The sequence below is a fragment of the Callithrix jacchus genome, chromosome 6 (assembly GCF_049354715.1).
Source record: "Callithrix jacchus isolate 240 chromosome 6, calJac240_pri, whole genome shotgun sequence".
Taxonomy (NCBI): domain Eukaryota; kingdom Metazoa; phylum Chordata; class Mammalia; order Primates; family Cebidae; genus Callithrix; species Callithrix jacchus.
This window is the reverse complement of record NC_133507.1, coordinates 151,361,765-151,380,532: the sequence shown is the minus strand read 5'-3', so window position 1 is coordinate 151,380,532 and position 18,768 is coordinate 151,361,765. Positions and strand designations below refer to the sequence as shown.

Here is an 18,768-nt window from a genome sequence, read left to right as displayed (position 1 = left end):
ATAAAATTGAAATTTACACAACTCTTAAGCCAATCATCTTTCCCAGTTAAAGTTTCATTCTTTGATTCTTTTATGTCAGCTTCAATTGTTTAGATAATCTTTCCCAAAAGTTATTTTGAAAAAGGCCCAAAAGATATAGTTTAGATATCTAAAAGGTAATGCCTGTCTAAACATAAGATTTTTATCCTTATAGCTTCTGTTTCATGTACACAGATTTTTGAATAAGTTGATTTTTCACTTAGCAACTCTTTTTTTAAGTCTGCTGTAAAGACCATCCCAAGTTGAATGAGCTGAAGATTTGAGTCTAAAAGATCAAGAAAATGTCTAGAATCCTTTTTCCTGCTTCTCTCCAACATCTTTTGCTGTTGCTTTTTTCTAAATCAAAGCAATAAAGAATTAGGTTTTCCCCTTTAAAGTAATGAAATCAGCAACATGAAAACTTCCTGTAAAGAAGCAAGTGACCGGGACCAATAGTATAACTAATTCATCTCTGAAAAAGTTAACAGCTATTTAAGATGATGCTGAGTTCTTATGGAAATACGATTGGTAACTTTGGAGACCTTTCACCATTGGAGGCCTTTTTTAGATAGAGTATAGTGCCTAGTATATCATAATTTATGGTAACATTGTGAGGGTTGTTCAAGGGTGGATGGATGCTGTCTTGGCTTTCCTATTGTTCATAAAGCTTAGTGATAAACTTTACTTAATTGATATATCTTTTTTGAGCCTATTGAAGGCATTAGCTTCCAAAATAATACATAAAGTGTGCTTAGTTGACTCTTCCCCCTCATTATACAGTATTTTATAAATCAGACCTCCTAATAATCTTCAGTTCAGGTAAGGACATGTACCTTTCTGAGGGGTGGTGTAACTCATTTGGTTCTCATACCTTATTGATGAGCCTTATATAAACTAACCGAAATGGGACTATATAAGAACACTCTAACAAAGTTGGTAAACTTAATGATGTTTAGTAAATTCTTGAAATAAATAGTATATCCAAAAACCTCGCCTTTGTTAGTGAAGAAGAAAGAGAAGCAGATGAGAAAAGAACTTGGAAAGAGGTTAGATAGGCAGGACTCTTGGGATAGGTTGGGTCAAGGTTGGGTCCAGGTGAGAAGACTGATCCTGAACTCGAGTGCCACCATTAGCTTTTTCGATAGGAATAGGCTCTGGAAGTAAAGCTAGCAGTACTGCTGGAGAGATTATGGAAACATTCTGTTGAGTTTTGAACAGGGAGATGACCTGAATAATTTTTTGATTTTTACTTAATGATAATTTCTCGTTATAAAATTACACTTTCCCATTTTCCATGGATAGGTTTAAGAAAGTCTACCAAGAAGCGCAGTGAGTCTCCACCTGCTGAGCTCCCCAGTTTGAGGCGGAGCACACGCCAAAAGACCACGGGCTCCTGTGCTAGTACCAGGTAATTTGTTTTTTTCCATTTGTGGTGAGTTCATTTGTGTTGTGTTGCTCAGTTTCAACTTTGATCAAAATTCCTAACTCCATAGGTAATTTCTTTTCAAGATGGAGTTTTGCTCTTGTCACCCAGGCTAGAGTGCAGTGGCGCGATCTCTGCTCACTGCAACCTGTACCTCCCGGGTTCAGGTGCTTCTCCTGCCTCAGCCTCCTAAGTAGCTGGGATTACGGGCACCCACCACCACGCCCAGCTAATTTTTGTATTTTTAGTAGAGATAGGGTTTTATCATGTTGGCCAGGCTGGTCGTGAGCTCGCAACTGCAAGTGACTCACCTGCCTCAGCCTCTCACAATGCTAAAATTACAGGCATGAACCACCATGCCTGATGATTTTTCAAAAATCATTAAAAAAAATTTTTTTTACTTGAGTAAAGACATACTCTTAACATAACTGGTATTATCTTCATGAATCTCTCCCCAATATTTACTTACGTGTTTTTACTAAGTTTTAATCATTCTACTTCTTGATAATACTTTTATTCTCTACCTTTCCTTTGCTGCTACACTATTTTCACTGTACTATTGACAGTAGCGGGACCTTGGACTGTTTACAGAGTTCTAGTCTGCCAAATATACTTCTAATGAGCATCTTTATGCAAATTTGGGTTTTTTTAAAAGGTAGTTAAGTTTCCTTAAAAGGTAGTTAGTTAAGTGTGATTAATGAATCAAAAAGGATGCCTGTTTTAATGGCTGTACTGTTGTTTAATTAGTTTCTAAAAGTGTTAGAACTAATTACTAAGTTTATGTATGGAGGGGGAATATATTTAATTTTTATTTTATATTACACCTTCCTCTCAAGAAAATGTGTAGGTATTATGTGTGTTCTTTCACATCTCCAATTCTAGCTTCTAGTTACTGCAGATCTCATTTCAAAACAACTACCTTTGATGTGACACAGTTAATATTTCATATACCTTTATTAACTGATTGGGAATCTCAGCCTAAAACTAAAAAGGTAAAAATCTTTTTCCTGTAACCTCCTCTCAGCTTTTCAGGCTTGATCAGTTGGTCAGGTGCCATTCTGCTGCTAATTATTCCGTAGCTACATATGAGTTCTCTGTCTATGTATAGTCATGCCTCTTTTAATTGAGGACACGTTCTCAGATGTGTGTCATTAGGTGATTTTGTTATGCAAACATCATGGAGAACACTTAAACACAAACCTAAATAGTATAGCTTACCCATCTAGGCCATGTGGTAGCCTATTGCTCCTAGGCGTGAAACGTGTATAGCATGTTACCTTTCAGAATACCATAGGCAATTGTAACACAATGGCAAGCATTTATGCACCTAAATACATCTAAACATAGAATAGGTATGGTAAAAATACAGTATTAAGAATCTTGCAGGACCGTGGTCCTACATGTGGTCCATTGTTGACAGAACCATCATTATGCAGCACATGACTATAGCTTGTTCCCTCCAGTAAATGCATCAAAAACTAGTGATGGGAGAATGATTTTGTTTGCCTTTTCCCACTCAGGTTAGTAGAAAGATCTTTTCACTTCTTTTGGTTCTTAGATAACCTATTTTCTCTGCTCTTGGTGGTGGTACAGTAGTGACATCAGTAAAGAGTATAACTTGTTGCCTATAAATCATAAGAATTATACCCTTACCACCTTAAACCTCTTCCACCTGTTTTTAAATTTTTTATATTGTTTAAAATATCTGGATTTAGTACACCTGTTTGCTTTTGAGGTTGCATAGCAACTTTTCTGAGGATTTCTGAAGAAACTTCTTAGTTTTCCAGAGATTTTGTCCTATTTTCGGCCAGATTGTGAATCTTAATTACTTAAGGTTTAGTCTGAGATGCAAACTCAATTTATTGTTTTCTGCAAATTAATTTTAAGCTGTATGCGAAGTCATGTAATCTAGTGTTTAATTGACTCGCCTGCCCTGCGGGTCTGTGTAATCTTCTCTCTTTGTACGCATGGTAATTAGTGCATGTGAAGTTACTTACTGTAGACATGCTTATGCTGTGCACAGGCCATCTAATCTAGCCACCTGCTTGAAGTGCTCTTTCTGGCAAATCTTTTCTGAATCAGTTGGGATTCTGTTTATGTATTGTGCCTTGGCCACCTACTCAGGGTGTCCTTGTTTCTCTTAGCAATAAGCATTCCTTGAGGGCAGCAACCCTATGTATCCAAAGTAGTCAGCCCAGTGTGCTGGGGGAGATTAGATCTTAAATGAGTGAATTTGAATCCCACTAACTTGTAGTTTTGTTAAATGAGTTTGGAATGAGCTGTTTCCTTGTGATGGAAGCACATTTCTGTGTAGGGAAGCTTTTTCTTTAATGAGGAGAATAAACTCTTCCAGTGCTCTCAGGTAATCCAGACCCTTTCTTTGTAGATCAGTTGTGCCCATTTCTCTCACTTCATTGTAGTGTGACTTTAGTCTAAAGCATGTCTTTAGTAACAGGTTTCTGGATTTCTTAAGATTATTTGGGTAGCTTTTGCTTAAACGCTATCAAGTTTTAGTAATTTTCCAGGGGAGTATTTTTGCTTTTACCAAGTTTGCTTACTGATTTCTCTATTAAAGGAGAAAAAAAGGTTTGTCATCAAAAAAATTTAATTTTCTTTCAAGTGGTCATTCTTTTTCCATAATTTATTGTGTCTCTGTCCTAAATGAATGTCTTTCCCAAATGTTATCTGTAATATATTTATTAATAATATGAAATCCATAATTTATTTTAAAGAACGAAGTTGTTATTAGGATAGTTATTTTTAGATGATTTAGGTCATCTGGAACATAGGGGCTGGGAATTTTTTCACATATATTCTTCTCTTTTTTTCCTTCCTCTCATTCTCAGTGTTAGTCTGCAAGTTTTTGTATTAATTTTTTTTTTTGAAACAGAGTTTTGCTCTGTTGCCCAGGCTGGAGTGCAGTGGTGTGATCTCAGCTCACTGCAACCTCCTTCTGGATTCAAGCAATCCTCTTGTCTTGGCCTCCCAAGTAGTTGTGACTACAGGCGCACGCCACCACACCCGGCTAATTTTTGTATTTTTAGTAGAGGCAGGGTTTCATCATATTAGCCAGGCTGGTCTTGAACTCCTGACCTCAGGTGATCCACCCACTTCAGCCTCCCAAAGTGCTGGGATTATAGGCATGAGCCTCCACACCCAGCCAGTATTAATACATTGTTCCACTGTTTACCCTAGAAATGATGTGCTGTTTTAAATAAATTGAATTTTCTGTGCAGGAAGTCACTTTTCTGTTTAGTTGGAAGTATTTTAAAAATCATTTCTGTCTCTAAGGGTGACAACAGCTCCCAGTAACACAAAAGCTTGTATTGTAAATGCAATATAACTTGGAGGAATTTTAAATATACAAAGTCTTGGTTGTTACACATGGTGTTTTTCTGCACTTACTTTTATTTAAAAAGAGGACGAAGAAGAAACTGGCTTTGTGCTCCATGAATTTGAGCTTTGTGTTTTCTATACATTGCTCCTGGTTCACTGATAATGCTGCCTATGATGACATTTTTCTGTTGTAGTCGGCGAGGCTCTGGCCTGGGCAAAAGAGGAGCAGCTGAAGCTCGTCGACAGGAGAAAATGGCAGACCCTGAAAGCAACCAGGAGGCAGTAAATTCTTCAGCTGCTCGGACAGATGAAGCTCCCCAAGGAGCTGCAGGTAGATTGGTACTTCTTAGCTTTAAAATGCATTTCTGTCTTTTACAGATTTGATGGGCAGAGGGAGGGAAGTATGCTAGATGTTACTATCGTGTAAACTTCTTGTTCTGTTTTGTTTTAGTTTACTAGTTTGATATATTGATAGCTGGATTTGGTTGTCATTTAAAAATTCTCATCCAGATTTGCACTAATTACATTCAAAAGGCTTTTAGGAGGAAGTAAATGCTTTTCTGTGTAAGCCTTTTATAGACTAGTATGTACAACTGCTCATTGATTGAAAGAATTTAAATTCATAGTAAAAATGTAAGAATATAGTTTAAATTGCTTCACACGTATATAAATTTTAAATTAGAATTTTTGTAAACCCTAAAATAGAAGTATTCAGTTTGAACCTTAGCTATAAGAATAGTATTTATATTGTTAGGGGCTCCTCGTTTTTATTCTTGATATATTAGAAACACAAAAATTAAGGCTTTTCTCTCCTTTCAGCTTTAAATATGTACCCATTACCTATACCAAAACAAGACTAAGACTTCAACTATTAGTTCTGGCTGATAAATATCAAAATGTAATTTCTGTTGATATTCGTAAATGACATTAACAACAGATAAAAAATGTTAAAATCAGTCACTATAGGCTTATATGTTTGAGTCCCTTAAATCAGATGATACACACAGGTTTAGATACAGGCATATACTTCCTTTTGAGCAAAGATATTTCAGGTACTGTTGTTTACTATTAGAATATGTTGTCATATGTCATAGTTGGCCATGAAGGTTGTGATTTGCCCACCACTGATGTCTTCTTGTTCTGTCTAGCTTAGCATTTATTTTTTTGTTGGAGTCTTGCTCAGTTGCCAGCCTAGAGTACAGTGGCATGATCTTGGCTCACTACAATCTTCGCCTCCCAGGTTCAAGCAATTCTCCTGCGTCAGCCTCCTGAGTAGCTGGGATTATGCACGCGCCACCACACCCAGCTAATTTTTGTATTTTTAGTAGAGACAGGGTTCACCATGTTGGCCAGGATAGTCTCGATCTCCTGACCTTGTGATCCACCCGCCTCAGCCTTCCAAAGTGCTGGAATTACAGGTGTGAAGCCACCATGCCTGGCCAGCATTTTTCTTTTAAACCACAACACTTTCTCAGTTTTGTATGACAAATTAAGTGGTCGGAGAGGAGTTTTTCCCCCATATTTGTTTTCCTAGGATAGTTTTTCTGAAGGTTTAAATGGTAGATATTTGGAAAGTCCATTTCATTGCAACTCATTAAAACTGGTTGTGACTTACAGCCTATCCCGCTGTTGTGCGCGCCTTCCTAGTCTTTCAGTGTTTATTTATAAGCCTGAATGTGGAAGTGGGCAATTCCCAGATGGGTAACAGATAAGGAGCTGCTGGCTGTTAATGTAGACTCATTGCAGTTATTACTACAACTAATATTTATATAGTGTACACTACACTGCAGTGCAGCCATAATATTAAGCACATTACATATATTCTCATTTAATATTCCAAACAACCTGCTGAGGTGTGAGTGCTGTTATTATCATTTATAAGTGAGGAAAAATGGAGACAAATATTGCTTATACTTGATCAGGGTTACAGGCTGTGATGTGTGGCTTCCCAAAGGCAGGCATATTTGTAACAGCATTGTTGTCTATTTCCCTGCAGTTGCAAGAGTTTATGTAATTCATGGGATATATAATTGAAGGCTGGAATGGGAATGGGGTGTAAAATTTTGTTCCCCTGTTTATTTACCTAAGAGGATAAAAGCGTACAGGAATCAGGCTCATGTAACTGCCTTTCAGGCATTCCATTATCATTTATGTTTGAGATCACAGTGTGATACAGGTGTTTACCAAGTTGTTTATTGTAGCTGGTGATAAAAAATACATGTGGCATGTGCACTTGTATTAGAGGAGGGCTGACTTCATTGCATTTTGGAGGATAGATCTCTTACAAATTAGAGGAATTTCTCTGCTGTCTCATGAAAGTATGGGGAAAGAAGCTAATTAACAGCTTTACGTTATGTTCTTCATGATAATGTGCTTTAGTTTCTGTATGTGTAAAATGGGAATGTAAAAGAAAATACAAACCTAAATTAGTATGGAGAATAGGTTTCTGGACTTAGAGCTCCTTTTGACAAGTAAGTGTTCTCAGATAGTACTTGTATAGTCAATATAAGACTCCATTGGAAACATTTATTTGGAAATAATGTTTTTATTCTTTTTCAAAGCCTAACCACATTAGCTCTTCATATGAGAAATGCTAACCTTTGAAGTTGAAAGTTAAGTGTTTGCCACACTGTCCCAAGAGTCAGAGGCAGACTCCTATGCATTCTTTTTTTTTTTTTCTTTGAGAGGAGTTTCTCTCTGTTGCCCAGGCTGGAGTTCAGTGACATGATCTCAGCTCACTGCAACCTCTCCCTCCTGGGATCAAGTGGTTCTCTTGCCTCAGCCTCCCAAGTAGTTGGGACTACCGGCACCGGCCGCTATGCCCAGCTAATTTTTTCATTTTTAGTAGAGATAGGGTTTCACCATGTCAGCCAGGCTGGTCTTGAACTCTTGACCTCAGGTGATCCAACCACCTTAGCCTCCCAAAGTGCTACAATGACAGGCATGAGGCACCACACTTGGTCTCCAATGCATTCTTAGTTTTGGACATAATCAGAACTGTACAGCCTTGTATAATGTTGCTAAAGTCTTGCAAATGCTAGGCGTACTAAAGTAAGGAAGGAAGTATTTTTCTTTATACGTGTACAACAATGTCAGCTCCATTTTGCTTTGAGTACCTTTATAGTTTCAGAAGAAATGATCAGGGTTAGATAATATAAAGAAAATTTTGTTAACTTTGCGTCAAAGTAGGTTGAAGTATAAAAACTTGTCACTCTGTAATAGAATGTTTATATTCTGATTTACACAATATCTTAAGTGTTTTCCTTTATGTACATTGTAAACTGTCTTACACGGTACTATCAAGATATGTTAAGACTAAACAGGAGAAATATCTGTTGAAAATCTGGCATTGGATTTAATCTACTGAGAGTTATATTTTTATATTTGACTCTGGGAACAAATCTGGCCTATGCCCAAGGAGGTTTGAAGCCTTGACTAAAGAACTGTAGCTGACTCCTACTGATTAATTACGTTTTCATACCTGCATGACTTTATGGAACTGCTACCTCTATACTCCTAATTAAATTAGCCAAAGTCTTGGCTGGTTGCGGTTTTCTAATTTTCTAAAACATACAGAACTAGTGTTTGTTTTTGTAAAACCAAACTGATTTTGTAAAACATACAAAAATAGTTCTTTTATATATGTTTTACAGAATTAGATAACTCATAACTCATATCTAAACTCCCACTTTAGATAACCTAAACTACTTCATAAAAGTGAACAAAAGCTAAATACTTGCTATCAGAGGTATGGCAAAAGAATTTTTTTCTTTGCAGTTAGTTTCCAATTTCTGTCAGAACAAGCACCCTATCTCCCATTGAAAAATCAGACTTTTGGCAGTAGCTCACACCTGTAATCCCAACACTTTGGGAGGCTGAGGCCAGTGGATCACTTGAGTTCAGGAGTTTGAGATCAGCCTGGGCAACATGGTGAAATCCTGTCTCTACAAGAAAATACAAAAATTAGCCGGGCTTGGTGGCATGTGCCTGTGGTACCAGCTACAGTGGAGGCAGGAGGATGGCTTGAGTCCTGGAGGTGGATGTTGCAGTGAGTTGTAAATTGCACCACTGCACTCCAGCCTGGGCAACAGAGCAAGACCCTGTCTCAAAAAAAAAAAAAAAAAGAAGAAGAAAAGGTTCTGTGACTCACCAAAGGTTGGACCCTGCTGTAATAGAACTGTAGAGAACCATAGCAACTCTTTTAATTATGTTCTTCTGTAGGTTTTATGTTTTGCTTAATTGATGTCTTTGTGGCACTGCAATTTGAGATATTAAATATGAAAGTCATTAGAATAAAATGTTTAAGAAGCAGTGTAAAGTAGAAACCTTTAATGGTTGTAGATCTGGAGAACATTTTAAAGTAAAATCAAGTAGATTCTCTGATAAATAAACTTAAAAACTAAGCAAGGCGGGGCAGGTGGCTCATGCCTGTAATCCCAACACTTTTGGGAGGACGAGGCAGGTGGATCACAAGGTCAAGAGATCGAGACCATCCTGGCCAACATTGTGAAACCCTGTCCATATTAAAAATACAAAAAAAAAAATAGCTGGGCATGGTGACATGTGCCTGTAGTCCCAGCTACTTGGGAGGCTGAGGCAGGAGAATGGCTTGAACCTCGGAGGCAGAGGTTGCAGTGAGCTGAGATAGCACCACTGCACTCCAGCCTGGGTGACAGAGCAAGACTGTTTCAAAAAAAAAAACACCTCACCAGTACTCTTAATGGGTTAGGTTTTTGTGTGTGTTTGTTTTTTAATATGTGGGCTGCAGAGTGTATTTTTAAAATACCAACAAGTTCATTTGTTAGAACTTGGTATTTGCTTTCCACATAGATGGAAGAGTCTTAAAATAAGTTTAAGAGCCATTTCAGTTATAATTGTACCTAGTAACAGTACTTGTTAACAGCATTTCTGTATAATGTGAAGAAGCAACTGTATTTGAATTAAAAATCACTGCTAAAGAATATATTTGAGTTATACAGTTTCTAAGGGTACAACCTGTGAAGTCAGACTTCCTGAGTTCAAGTCTCTGATCCATAACTAGCTATCTGACATTGGCCAAGTATGCTCAAAGTCACAAAACCTTAGTTTCCTTATGTGCATGATGATTATAATTTGTATAGTTATGAGGAAACTTAGATAATGCCTGTGTATAGTAAGTGTTTCATAAATGCTACCTACCTGTAAGTAGCATTATAGTGTGCAGTTATTGGTTAATTTCCTTTTTCTTTTCCAGAAGTGTGGATTTTGCTCAACCTTTATACAGTTTTAGTATTTCTGTTAATCTGTCTGTGTGTAGCTCTAAACTTTTGGGAGTTGTGGAGTTTCCAACATTTTTGTAAAAGGCCAGATAGTAAATGTTTTATGCTATATGTAGTCTCTGTTGCAAGTACTCAATTCTGTAATTATAGCATGAAAACAGCCACAGACCTGTAAATGAATGAGTACAGCTATGTTCTAATAAAATTTTTATTTACAAAATCATGTGGTGGACTGGATTTGGCCTTTGGGCCATAGTTTGCTGACCCTGTTGAAAACCATAAGTTTTTCTAAGAATTATTTTAAATCCCAATAATGAAGTTATATGGAAAATACTTAACGGTGTGTGAAGAGAATGGTAATATGAAAATATAGTTGGTGGCTGGTATTTTGGCATCTTTTTCTTCAGACAAGCTCTTTAGATTCACATGTTATTCATACATCCCTCTTTAACAATTATGACAAAAAGTTCTTCCTTGCTTGCATTCTGTCACAATCTGTGCAGTATATAGGGCTTAAGGTATTGTTGAAGAGCTTATGTAGATCAATCATCTGTGTTTAAAAAAAAGGCACCCAAAAAAACAAAAATAAAAACAAAACCCTTTGACCTCAACAGACACATAGCAGCACAACGAACTGCTAGTTTTGCAGGGATATGGTTTTACTTCCTGTTCGGATTCATAATAGACTCTACTTCCATTAGCTTAGACTATCTTTTTGTCACTGTTGATCAGGTTAATATTTTGATTAATAGTATCCTGAGTCTTAACTCTTGATTTTACACTTGTTTTGACACATTAGTTGCCCCCTCTTTCATACTTGTTGTTTTTAGACAGTCTTGGCTCTTCTGCTCAAACTGGAGTGCAGTGGCGTGATCATGGCCCAGCACTGCAGCTTCTTCTGCCTCCTGGGCCCAAGCAGTGCCCTCAACTCAGGCACGCTCCACTGAGTCATTGGGACTACACATCTCACTATATTGCCCAGGCTGATCTTAAACCCCTGAGCTTAAATGATCCTTCTGCCCTGGCCTACAAAGCATTGGTATTACAGGCATGAGCCACCATGCCTAGCCTCTTTTAAGCTTCATAGCACTCATGTGTTGTAGTATCTTTTTGCACTCTTGAAGTTAAGGAAAGCAGATACATGATTGTATCAAGACTGCTGTCTGGGAATAAAGCAGACTTAAAAGGCAGACATCTACATACAACATTTCCCCCAAATGTCAATTTTGCCTTTTTATTTATTTTTGCTACCAATTGGCCATCTGTTAAATAATCACAATTGTTGCACAGTATGTTCTTTATTGACTTTCAAAAGAGGAATTCAGGACACCTTAACTAAGGAACAGTTTCAGAGGCATGAGAAATTTGTCAAAAGCCATGTATAAATGAGAAGCATAAAACTACAACCTTTTTAGTGCTAAAATAGTTGAGCTCTCCTTTTGTTCTAAAAGCTACAGGATAAAGTCTAGAAGAACAGTTGCACGTACAGTGGCAAGATGAGTTCAATTGCCTTTATTCATTGTAGTCTAACAGAACTGGTTTTTCTAAGATAAGCCAGACATAATATGTTTAAGTATTCCTCTCCTAACCCTCATCTTTCCCCTCCACCCCAAGCCTCTAGTTCTGTTGCAGGAGCTGTTGGCATGACCACCTCTGGGGAGAGTGAATCAGATGATTCAGAGATGGGACGCTTGCAAGGTAAAAGCAGTTATTGAGCCTACAAGAAACCATTACCATGGGCTACCTGTTAATACCATTCTTTATTGAAATTAATTTAAATTCATTTGACCATGATCTGGCAGTGCCTACACCTCTAAAAAAAAAAAACCAGTAGCAACAACCACAAAAATTCTTAGTATCAATTTCATGATTTGGAATTGGAAGATGAGTTATCTGCCTCTTCATCTCCACTGTTTAACTAGATAAAGCCTTACATACTTACTTTTGTTTATAATTTTTTTTCTTTATTGTGGTTGCATGAGTAGTTTGTTTAGGCAATAAATGAGTTAAAAATCTTGAACAACGGTACCTTAATGTATTTTTGTTTGGTATCCACTAGCATGAATACATAAAACCCACTTATGCGTAGTGTTCCATTATTGGAACACTAAGCATGTGGGAGTTATTTATACCCTACTGCTCAAGGTCATTGCCCAGTTTTGACTTTTCACTCATGCAAAAATTCAAAAAATTGCACCCTGCGGCATAAATGGGTTTGAATAAGACATTTGAGCATGTGTTTTTGTTTTTCTTGATCATCTGTTTCAAAATAAATGTATAGTGTATACACATACTGTTTTTTTTTTAACATTACAAATGCTTTTACAAAAGCAGCTTAATATATGTGGATGGGTGCGTATTTTTATCTCAGTTGATTTATAACAGATCTCAGTGTGAGGCTTACAATAAATGAATGATTTATAAATCATTTTTGATTGCTTTTAAGTTCCTGAGGGAACAGACAACTAGGACTTGGATACTCATGAACACATAATGTATATGTGTTTTGAGAGAGAGAGAGCGTCTGTGTGTGTGTGTGTGTGTGTGTGTGTGTGTTATGAGACGGAGTCTTACTCTGTTGCCTAGGCTGGAGTGCATGATCTCAGCTCTCTGCAACCTCCACCTCCCGCATTCAAGCCGTTCTCCTGCTTCAGCCTCCTGAGTAGCTACGATTACAGGTGTCTTCCACTGTACCTGGCTAATTTTTGTATTTTTAAAGAAATGGGGTTTCATCAGGTTGGCCAGGCTGGTCTTGAACTCCTGACCTCAGGTGGTCCTCCTGTCTCGGACTCCCAAAGTGCTGGGATTACAGATGTGAGCCACCACGCCCGTCCTGTTTTTTTTTTCGGTTTTTGGAACTGATAAAAATCATACACTGTTTTCATGTGGTTTTATAGATCTGATTACCAATATCTGATTGGGAAATAATGTCAGACAGAAAACAGAGCGAGGGTGCTTAACATATTAGTTCATCAAAATATCAAAACATTTACCTTAGGATGTTCATGAAGTGTGTACACCTTCCTACTGGCACTTATTTTTTTAAAATTTCTTCATAAAACCTTAAGATAATTGGAGCTGGCACATGTGCATTTTAATTTATTTTAATACATTAATATGTTAGGGTGGCCTTGGAACTTTGTAGCTTCTCTTAAAGTCCAGAAAGCAGAGTAACATTTACTGAATCAGTTAAGTGAGATGAATCAGTTACTTGAAATTTTTAGATAGATCAGTTGCATGAAGTCAACTAGCTGTTCACTCTGCCCTTCTTTTCTCCTTAGCTTTGTTAGAGGCAAGGGGTCTTCCCCCTCACCTGTTTGGTCCTCTTGGTCCTCGGATGTCACAGCTTTTCCATAGAACAATTGGAAGCGGAGCTAGTAAGTAAAAATATTCCTTCCCTGAAACCCATCAATAATTAGCTGACTGCTATTTTTACTTGTAACCTGTTGATGTAAATATTAAGTTTTTCATCAACTTTAACCCATTTTTAAAAATAAGGCTTGTTTTTTTTTTTTTTACACCTTAAATACAACTTTCATTGCTGAATTGGAATTATTAGAAAACCATCCAGATTTTATAGCAAGATTGATTGATTGATTGATTGAACAAAAGAAGAATAAAGAATCTCAAACAATTATACATTGGTAATATTGTACCTGATGGAATGTTTTGCCCTCTTGAGTCCTGAGTTTGTCATAATGATATCTTTGTCAAGGTAAAAGGATAAAACATTAAACAGTTTGCTAGCTGACTTTTTTTTTTTTAATATATAGCTTTAAATATTTAGACATAAGGATGTTGGTTTTCATATGCATTTTTTTTTTTTTTTTTTTTTTTTTGAGACAGAGTCTTGCTTCTGTCATCCAGGCTGAAGTGCAGTGGCGTGATCTTTGGCTCACTGTAACCTCTGCCTCTCGGGTTCAAACAATCCTCCCGCCTCAGCCTCCTGAGTAGCTGGGATTACAGGTGTTTGCCATCAAGCCTGGCTAATTTTTGTATTTTTATTAGAGACGGGGTTTCACCATGTTGGATGGCTGGTCTCGAGCTCCTGACCTCAGGTAATCTGCCCGCCTTGGTCTCCCAAAGTGCTGGGATTACAGGCGTTAAGCATGGTGCCTGGCCTGTTTCTTTGAATTGGGTTCAAAATATAATCTATACATTGCAATCAGATAATGTTTCTTAAGTTTTGTTTTTGTTTTAAGAGAAATTTGATTTTATTTAGCACTGGGGAGAAGCCTGGAAAGAAAAAAAAAAAAAAAAAGAGTTGCAAGGGGTCCCTAAGGGTATTGATTTAAAAATATCAGAAACCTTTATTTACCATCAACCTTTACACATGAACTTAATATAAAGCGTGAACTAGAAATAGAGTCAAAAATAATGCCATACCTCTTTGCCCATGACCCAGCTTCAATAGTGTCTACTTCATGTCCAGTCTTTATCTTTAGCCTCACTCACATCCTTCTTCCCATATTAGTTGGAAATGCATCCCAGACATTATATACAGTCATGTGCTGCATGATGATGCTTCATTCAGCAACAGATCACATACATTACATCAGTCCCACAAGATTATAATGGAGCTGAAAAATTTCTATCATTTAGCTATATATACAGTACACATTATTTAACTACACTTTTGTCATTTAAAGCAGGGGTGTCCAGTCTTTTTGCCTCTCTGGGCCATGTTGAAAGAAGAATTGTCTTGGGCCACACATGAAATACAGTAACACTAACTATAATAACACTAACGATTGCTGATGAGCTTAAAAAAAAAATCACAAAAAAAATCTCATAATATTTTAAGAAAGTTTACGGATTTGTGTTGGGCCTCATTCAAAGGTGCCATGGGCCATGCATTGGACAAGCTTGATTTAGAATGTACTCCTGGCTGGGCACAGTGGCTCACGCCTATAATCCCAGCACTTTGGGAGGCCGAGGCGGGTGGATCACGAGGTCAAGAGATCAAGACCATCCTGGTCAACAAGGTGAAACCCCATCTCTACTAAAAATACAAAAATTAGCTGGGCATGGTGGTGCACACCTGTAGTCCCAGCTACTCAGGAGGCTGAGGCAGGAGAATTGCTTGAACGCAGGAGACGGAGGTTGCAGTGAGCCAAGATCGTGCCATTGCACTCCATCCTCGGTAACAAGAGCGAAACTCCGTCTCAGAAAAACAAAAACAAAACAACAACAAGAAAGAATGTACTCCTTCTACATACTAAAGAAGAAAGTTAACTGTAAACTAGGTATTCCAGAAGAAAGCATTGTTGTCATAGGAGATGACAGCTTCATGCCTGTCATTGCCTGAAGACCTTTCAGTGGGACGTAAGATATGGAGGTGTAGAACATAATGATACTGATGATGCTGACCCCGTGCAGGCCTAAGCTAATGCTCATGTTTGTGTCTGAGTGTTTTAAAAGAACAGTTTAATAACTTAAGAAAAAAAAAAGAAACATTTTAAAAATAGGAAAAAGCTTATAACAGATATAAAGAAAGAAAATGTTTTTTGTACAGCTGTACATTGTTTTAAGCTAGTTAATACTGCAAAACAGTCAAAGTTAAAAAAAGTTTATGAAGTAAAGTTATAGGAAACTGAGGTTAATTTAAGAAAGATATTTCTTTTTAGTATATATAAATTATAGAGTTTATAAAATTCATAGTAGTGTATAGTAGTGTTATAGGCTTTCACATTCACTCACCACTCACTCATTCACCCAGAGAAACTTCCATTTCTGGTAAGCTCCATTTATGGTAAGTGCCCTATACAGACGTACTGGTTTTTAATTTTTTATATTATATTTTTGCTGTACCTTTTCTAAGTGTAGATATATTAATACATACAAATACTCATTACAACTGTCTATTGTATTTAGTAAAGTAACGTGCTGTACAGGTTTCTAGACTAGGAGCAGTGGGCCAAACTTGACAGCTTAGGTGTGTATTAGGCTGTACCAACTTGTTTTTTTTTAAAGTATACTCTATAATGTTTGCATGACAAAATAGGCTAACACAGTTTTCTCAGAACATACCCCATTTGATAAGCGACACCTGACTGTAATTTTAATCTATAATCATTTCATCACGTAGTTCAAGATAATGCTCCTCAAAATACACAGTCGCATTATTGTTCTCACACTTAAAAAATAAACCGGTAATTTCTTGATAATGGATATCCATAGATGTCAAAGTTTAATTTTCTCAATGTCCTAAGCGTATTTCTTGTAAATTGGTCGTTGGATCTAGAGACCTCTTCAGAATGAGTTTAGAGCCTTTATTTTCTTTTCTTGGTAAGGAAAGACGATTGAAAAGCCATAGTGAGTTCTTGTATCGGGAAGTACATAGTGTCTGTCTCTTAACAAGCTGTTGCAACAAAGTGTTTATGTAATAGGGGTTACAAACTGGTAGTATTTTAGACCTAATAATCACTTTTCATTTATGAGCAGTAAAATCAGTATTAATAATTTAGTAGAAATATATAAAGGATATCTTCTTCTCACCTTCCATTTGATTGCCCAGGACAATAGCTGAATAATTATTTTTCATTCTTTACTAGTTAATAAAAGGAGTGATTTTTATGGCCTCCAAAGGTGCCATTGTTACATTTTTGTTTTGCTTTTTAACATGTTTGTTTTTAAGTGTAATTGTAAGTGGTAGATTGAGACATGTATTAGGCATTTCAGTGATTTTCACTGATGCTTAAATTACCCTAGCATTGGATGATAGAATCTTTTTGAGGTTGGCTTCTGAATCTTTTGGTCATAACCTTAGTAATTTTTGATAAGCCTTCTTACTTTCTGGTATGACAAGATGTGCCAAACTCAGTTGACTTATTTTTTTCTCCTTGCTGTGGTTTGGCTATGTACCCACCCAAATCTCATCTTGAATTGTAATCTCCATAATCCCCACTGAGAGGGACCCAGTGGAAGGTAATTGAATCATGGGGGTGGTTCCCCCCATACTGCTCTCCTGATAGTGAATTCTCACCAGATCCGATGGTTTTATAAGCATTTGGCATTTTTTTCTGTTGGCACTCATTCTTTTTTCTGCCTCCCTGTGAAGAAGTGCCTTCCACTGATTGTAAGTTTCTTGAGGCATCCCCAGCCATGCCAAATTGTGAGTTAATTAAACCCATTTTCTTTATAAATTACCCAGTCTTGGTTATTTCTTCATAGCAGTGTCAGAATGGACGAATACACTCCCCATACCTAAAATTGTTCATTTCCCCAGAGAGCCTTGGTTTATTTTGTATTTAGAGATCACAGTCTGGGCTTATTTCCATTGAGTTGACCATTATTCTAGACTCTTTTGAAAGTTGATACTGATACCACCAATTCATATTTGGTACTGATACCACCAAGTCATATTTAGGTCTATGGTGTTTTTATTTAACTTCATTGATGTATCTCCTTTCCTCATTGCTGAGTGGCCTAATTCCCAATAATAATAGCATAGTGACCCATTTGCTTTATCCCACAGTACAAGATTTCAAGTTGCCACCAAAAGTATTATTATTGAACAAGTTAAAATGATGTTTTTACAGTTCTTTCTGTTCTTGAGATTTTTTTTTTACTTTGTGTTAATATGTTTTAAAGTCATTTGAAATAATCCATCTCTTTGTTTATGCCACCAAGTTGGTTTTGTTCATTTACTTCATTTTGCTTCTCATTTTTAGGGACTACTTTTTAAAGTTTATATTTTGTTTTTATAATTATTTAATATTTACATAGTTCTAAAAGTCAAATCTACAAACAAGGTATATTTACAAAAAGCTTATCTTCTTTTGCTTTCCATTTTCCCTGTTTCCTTTCATATAAACAATCTTTTATGGCTTGTACTGTTATTTACTTTAAAAAATCCATAAAGATCCATATTGTCCATAGGACTGCCTTTCTGTTTCGTATTAGCAGGGCTGTAGTGAAATGGAGCTTCATATTTTTTCCAAGCATTATCTTTACCATAGATTTTTAGAAGCAGGTTTGCTGTTTAAATGGGTGTGATTGCATGCTATGTTTTGGTAGATGTTGCAAATTCCTGCATTTGGGGTTGTATTATTTTGCGTTTCCACCAAAACGTGTATGGCAGAAGTATGGTATCAAGCTTTTGAATTTTTACCAAACTGATTAAAATTAATTCATTGTAATACTAACTTTTTTTAGTTATATATCTTTGTATATTTCTTTTAGTGGTATGCTAGGGACTATAATGCGTATTCTTTCGTTTATTACAGCATACCTTAAATTAGTACTTTATCATTTTCCAAACAGTACAAGAACCTTACAACAGTTTATTAACACTTTTTACCTCTTGCCCTCCTTTATACTGTTGTATTTAGTTTGTTTTACTACGTGTACATGTTATGTACTTGATAAGACAATGTTATTTAGAGTATTCATATGCTTTTATGTTTACCAACATACTTACCCTTTGCAGTGCTCTTAATTTCTTCTTGCAGTTTTCTTTTTTCTTTAGAGGGTAGTTTCCCTCTAGCCTGAAGAACTTTTTTTTTTTTTTTTAGAAATAGTGTTTGACTATTGATAATGATTTCCTTCCGTGTTTGAGAAATCCTTGATGTCCCTTTGTGAATGAATGAATGAATGAATGAATGAAAGAAAGAAAAAAAGAAAGAGAAAGAAGGCATCTCACTCTGTTGCCCTGACTAGTCACAAACCTTTGGCGTCAAGTGATCTCTGCTTCAGTTTCTAAGTTGCTTGGGTTACAGGCATGTGGTCCAT

At 36.6% G+C, this 18,768-nt stretch overlaps 1 protein-coding gene across 50 annotated transcripts in view; it reads left to right on the top strand.

Moving 5' to 3' along the window:
• Nucleotides 1-18,768, top strand: part of TRIP12 (thyroid hormone receptor interactor 12) — a 160,270-nt gene that overhangs the window by 84,117 nt on the left and 57,385 nt on the right. For 42 of the 50 annotated variants that reach the window (XM_078328783.1, XM_078328777.1, XM_035306006.3 and 39 more), the window contains 4 exons: nucleotides 1,321-1,426; nucleotides 4,972-5,108; nucleotides 11,650-11,733; nucleotides 13,317-13,412. In XM_078328783.1, coding sequence (XP_078184909.1) covers nucleotides 1,321-1,426; nucleotides 4,972-5,108; nucleotides 11,650-11,733; nucleotides 13,317-13,412 — 423 coding nt within the window. The remainder of the gene's footprint in view (nucleotides 1-1,320; nucleotides 1,427-4,971; nucleotides 5,109-11,649; nucleotides 11,734-13,316; nucleotides 13,413-18,768) is intronic. The other 8 variants (XM_078328785.1, XM_078328784.1, XM_078328782.1 and 5 more) reach the window with 1 other exon arrangement.